This window comes from Sinocyclocheilus grahami, unplaced genomic scaffold (genome assembly GCF_001515645.1).
Source record: "Sinocyclocheilus grahami isolate Dianchi unplaced genomic scaffold, SAMN03320097.WGS_v1.1 scaffold1408.1, whole genome shotgun sequence".
Classification (NCBI taxonomy): domain Eukaryota; kingdom Metazoa; phylum Chordata; class Actinopteri; order Cypriniformes; family Cyprinidae; genus Sinocyclocheilus; species Sinocyclocheilus grahami.
Window position 1 is genome coordinate 162915 of NW_015506587.1, and position 5182 is coordinate 168096.

Consider the following 5182-nt stretch of genomic DNA (forward strand, 5'->3'; position numbering starts at 1 on the left):
ATGTTGTAAGTATGTCCAATTAGTTAATCAAAGACAGGCCTAAATGCAATGTGGTGATCTGATCACAAAACACTTTATAAACGATTTACGCCTGTATTTTGGGCTGACCACTTGACCACATGAAATGCATATTAATACCAAGCGGAAACAGGATTTAAAAGTGAATCAATTATTTTACCTCTTTTAAATCAAAAATCTTAAACTAGACATGTTTTCTTCCCTCTGTGCTCTCTATATCTCTGGCCAAAGATGCTTTCTTTTATCCTGCTATCCCGTTCCCACATGCTATATTACGCTATGTATATTGATTTTTAAAATACAAAAAAACCCAGCCGCATGCTTGTGCAAACTCATTTATAAGGCATTTTAAAGAGGAAGTAACATGACAAGAGGAAGGATGCATTTTATACGTTGTTACTTGTGTGCTGCTTCTGCAGTTCGAAAAACTAAAGCTTCTGAGAACATTGTGGAGAGGTTGACTTGAGAAAACGGTAAGAAGCTCTCTCGCTTTAGTGCCATATCCATATGTTCTATAGCAGGCAATGTATAGTTTGTTTAGAAATCCTAAATGCTAAAGTAACGTTTTTGTTTCTTTCTGTGCAGATTTGTGGAACACATTTAAAATGCAGATCATCTCAAGATGTACAATCCTCTTTATTTTGAAATTAAATATGTTGTGTACAGGTATACATCTTATATTGTGATGTTTCTATTGTTTTACATTTAACTTAAAATATTTATATTAAATATGTTAAAAAGTAGATTCTATTAAAAATGCTTAAAAAAGTGCTTGTTTTATTCAAGGCCAAGAAAACAATGACTGGAACATCACCTTCAATCCACCAGAAGTTACTGCAGTTGCAGGATTATGTGCTCTCATTTCATGTACCTTCACTTATCCAGATGAAGCAAAACCTAATGTTCGGTGGAATGAGTGTAATAAAAAAGGTAACTGTAAGAATGAAATATACAACTTAAGAAATGTGAAAGAAGAAAGAGAGAAAGTGGGTAAATTGGAAAAGAAAGAAATTAAATCAGGACGGATTGAGATGCTTGAATCTGATCTGACCAAAAACAACTGCAGCATCATCATGAAAAACATAAGAGCAGAAGATAAAAAAGAATATATGCTCAGACTGGAGGAGTCTGGTCGAAACACATATAACCTCACAGTTAAGATCACCATCCAAGGTAATGCTTACTTACAATATGTCTGGCAATGTTAAACATGTCCTACGTTTTTGTCTAGTCTGATGTTCTCTTTCAGTTCTCTATTGTATTTCAGAGCTCACACCTCACACTTCTGATGTTTTAATGATTTCATAATGTCAAATGTTAGGACATAATTTCTTAAAGCAACTTTAACACATGGATGTGCTAGATTGTTATGAGCCTTTTTTTTTCATCCTAGTACAATATGCAATTCATTTGTATAATATGAATCTGTACTCAAATAATGACTCAATTAATTATTTAGACTTTGGTAAATGTTGGCAATGTATAACATTTGTTGTGTACCTCTATTTGCAGATGAGCCTAAAATGGAGGTTCCTCTTCTCAGTGAAGGACAGGAGGCCAATCTGACATGTTCAGCTCCTTTTCCTTGTCCTGAAACTCCTCCTGAAATAACATGGTGGATCAAGACAAGAGGGGAAAACATCACTGATCTAAAGGATAACATCATTCTGACCATCTCCAAAAGCCTTTACCTCTCAACGTTGACCTTAACTCCAACCTCTGACTTGCACAATGCCACTGTAGCATGTGAAGTGAGCTACGGAAGCAAAGGCATCAATACAAGTAGGACCCTCGAAGTCATGTGTGAGTTTACAAATTTACATTTTAACTACTAGAACTACTACTAGACCAAGAAATAAAGTAAAACTCAGAAATGCAGCAAAATGTTCAGTTTAGAAGACTTCCATCTTCTACTCTTCTTGGATGTTCTGTAGAGTATCTCTGGGATATTCAAAAAGTAGAATTAAAAGGATTTATTTCTTGCATACCAGTCAATAGGGTGTCAAAAACAATGAAGTTCCTCATTTTCAGATGTAAAGACTCCTCAAATTCTGGGTAATGACAATGTGAGGGAAGGTGACACTCTCAGCCTGAGCTGCACTGTTGAGAGTCACCCACCATCATCTGATCCTGTATGGAGTTTCAGTGGAATCACAAATATATTCATGAACCAAACATCTACAAAATATCTCACAATTGCCAATGTGGGAAAGCAGCATGCTGGGGTTTACAGCTGTATGAGGACATATGGGAACAAGACATTGAATGCATCCATCACTATCGATGTCATTCGTAAGTAGAACCAGATTCCATATGAAATGTTTATAACGTAACAATGTCACAGTCTTACAACATTACAAATTACGAAATGAAAATGTATGTGTTGGCAACTGTTGAAATATTGAATTGCGACACACAGATTCTTCAAACATTTGGGAAGGTCATTGCGTCTTTGCAGAGTCAAAACATATGTCTTTACTAATTATAATATCAAATTCATCACATGCTAGGTGATACAAATGAATTGAAAGTGAACAAGACCTTCAGTCCTGGAAGTGAAAACATGCCACTGAACAACACCACAAAAACTACAGGTAATACTCAGAATTTACATACTGCAGACAACGTATGTTTATTTCAGGGCAATTATGATTTTGCCAATTAGGACATTTTCCTTGTTTGACATCTTTACGGGTTCTAGAACAACACTGCTGTCAACCAATCAGATATTAGGAGCAGGTTTGGGAGATGGTTAAGTTTAGGACCAGGGCTGGGCATTGAGGACTGAACAAAATTCTTATTAAACTATCACTTTTCTCTGATTTTAAAGACAATTTATGGTTAGACATTGTGTTAAATGTTGTTCTAAGACAAAATATTTCAGAAACATGTCCTACTTGGACAAATCTGATACTCCCATCTCTGAACAACAGGTATTTTCTATATACGTTTATAGATATTACTAACAATTCTGTGTAAATTCAAGGTATAGAAGATTTCATTAAGAATTTGAACGCCTCAACGATACTCACATTTGTTGTGGGAATGGTGTGTTCGGCGCTCATCTTCTCAATGGTTTTGTGTTGTTGGGTGTCTTGCCACAGGTAGGCCTATCATTTACTTCCTTCTTCTCCTAAATGGTGCATAAAACTTCATCAAACCACATTTGTCCTTATAGTTTATAGAGTTTATATGTTTGCTCCATGTCTCATCAGCTGAAAATCTTTTCTTAACAGAGGCAAACACAAAGTGCCAACTGCAAATCCGGACACCAAAGTCGATTTGGAGGTAAAACAGAATCAATAAGCATTATTGAATATGAATATAGGAACCAGTGTATATAGTATAATATTTACATTTTGTAAAGTTTAACTATCGCTTTTAGTTTCAACACACTCTCATACGGAAACATCTCACGCTGTTGTGTCAAAATGTCACTCTGGAGGATTGCATTACTTTACCCATCTTTTATGAATGTCATTGTTTACTCAACCTAATATCATTCGTAACACATGTGATTTTTTTGTTTCTCAAAAGCCAGTGCCATAAAAATAGTTGATATAAATTTATATTTTATGACATGTCACACAAGATTTAACATCAATGATGGGGCTCACAATTATGTATACAATAGTAATTTAAATAAAGTAAAACATATGTGAATGACGCAAAACAGAGAATATTAAAGGGGTCATATGATGCTTTTATAAAGATCATTATTTTGTGTATTTGGTGTAACAGAATATGTTGACATGCTTTAATGTTCAAAAAAACTCATTATTTTTCAAATACTGTACATTATTGTAGGTCCTCTATGCCCTGCCTCTCTCAAACGCTTCGTTTTCTACAAAGTCCCTCCTTCCGACAAGCGCAGTCTGCTCTGATTGGCCAGCTGACCCAGTGCATTGTGATTGGCCGAACACCACAAGCACGCATCGGAAATGTAACGCCCCTTACCATAATCGCGAGCTTCATCTTTCAAAATAAATGTAAAGACAGAGCCCGAAAGGGGAACAGAGTCGCGTGACAGACACAGTGATGAAGCTGGTACCCCTCTCTCTCTCTCTCGCTCTCTCTCTCGCTCTCTCTCGCGCACACACGATGCGCAAATCACATAGCAAACAATCAATAGCAAATACTTAAACTAATAACAAAACAGTAGCTGATTCAGAAGCACCAGATTGTCATAGCAAAGAATTACACTTGTCAGAATCCTCTAATGACTTCTCTGCCATAAATGAATGTCAAAAGAATAAAGATATATTTTGTATGTATCAGATGGTACAGACATATGGAGCTCAGACTGGAACCAATGAGCAAACACCTCTTCATGGACAGCTTAATGGAGGGAACCCAAACACGGCTGAACCGACAGACAGAGCAGAGGTAGACAAAGCAGTCGGGATGGAAGCAGGAGAGGTCGACTATGCCAGCATCGACTATTCCCTTCTAAAGGACAGAGCGCCTGAGGAGGGAGAGAGAGAACCTACAGACACAGACTACGCTGAGATCAAGAGGGACAGGAGAGGAGATGGGAAGGAAAGGGAAGTCCTTCAGGATGGAGATGACCAGATTGAAACACCCAACCAGATGAATGGAGAGGAGGAACTTTATTCTAACTCACAGGCGCTGAAAAGTTAAGGAACTACAGAATCTTAACTACACCCAACAATATTACAATTTTTAAGATAATGTTTATATATTAAGTTCAGATGCTTAAGAAGAATGTATTATTTTTGAGCTTTTATGTGTCTAGCATTAATAGTTGGTGATTGCAACCATAGACTGTATAAAAACATGTCCGTGATGTCACCCGTAGTTTTCTGAAGAGTGGTTTTGAAGCTCAAAGTGGGCGGAGCGGGCCATCGCCATCTTGGCAGCGCATCAATCCCGGATAATCGAAAATGGGCGAAAAGGCAGGAGTTGGTTGCTGAAGCCACACCCACCTAGCTCGACGGCAGTGTCAGCAGCAGCAATCCACCTGTCACTCAAGTGGCCACACCCTTAATTATGCAGAACTTTAAAGGTCCCATATTGTCAAACCTGAAATTTCCTGGCTTTGTAAAATGCACACAGCCTGCATAAAGTAGCTGTGATTTTTGACGAACCGTTGCGACTTCCGTAAAAAGTTGACGTCAGAACTACACAGTCACCGCCTTCAGTC

General features: G+C 37.5%; 1 protein-coding gene across 1 annotated transcript; it reads left to right on the top strand.

The window, feature by feature from the left end:
• Positions 1–456: 456 nt before the first annotated feature.
• LOC107570038 (sialic acid-binding Ig-like lectin 14) lies at positions 457–4831 on the top strand. Its single transcript, XM_016256232.1, has 9 exons — positions 457–491; positions 604–684; positions 805–1191; positions 1531–1821; positions 2050–2310; positions 2529–2681; positions 3005–3122; positions 3255–3306; positions 4297–4831. The coding sequence occupies exons 2-9, from the start codon at positions 624–626 to the stop codon at positions 4657–4659; spliced, it is 1686 nt and encodes a 561-aa protein (XP_016111718.1). The 5' UTR covers positions 457–491; positions 604–623; the 3' UTR covers positions 4660–4831.
• Positions 4832–5182: the final 351 nt, after the last annotated feature.

Coding starts and splice junctions, on each gene's coding strand:
- LOC107570038 (XM_016256232.1), top strand. CDS start 624: ATGCAGATCATCTCAAGATGTACAATCCTCTTTATTTTGAAATTAAAT. Junction 2,311..2,528: donor CATCACTATCGATGTCATTC/GTAAGTAGAACC, acceptor ATCACATGCTAG/GTGATACAAATGAATTGAAA. Junction 2,682..3,004: donor CAATTATGATTTTGCCAATT/AGGACATTTTCC, acceptor TGTAAATTCAAG/GTATAGAAGATTTCATTAAG.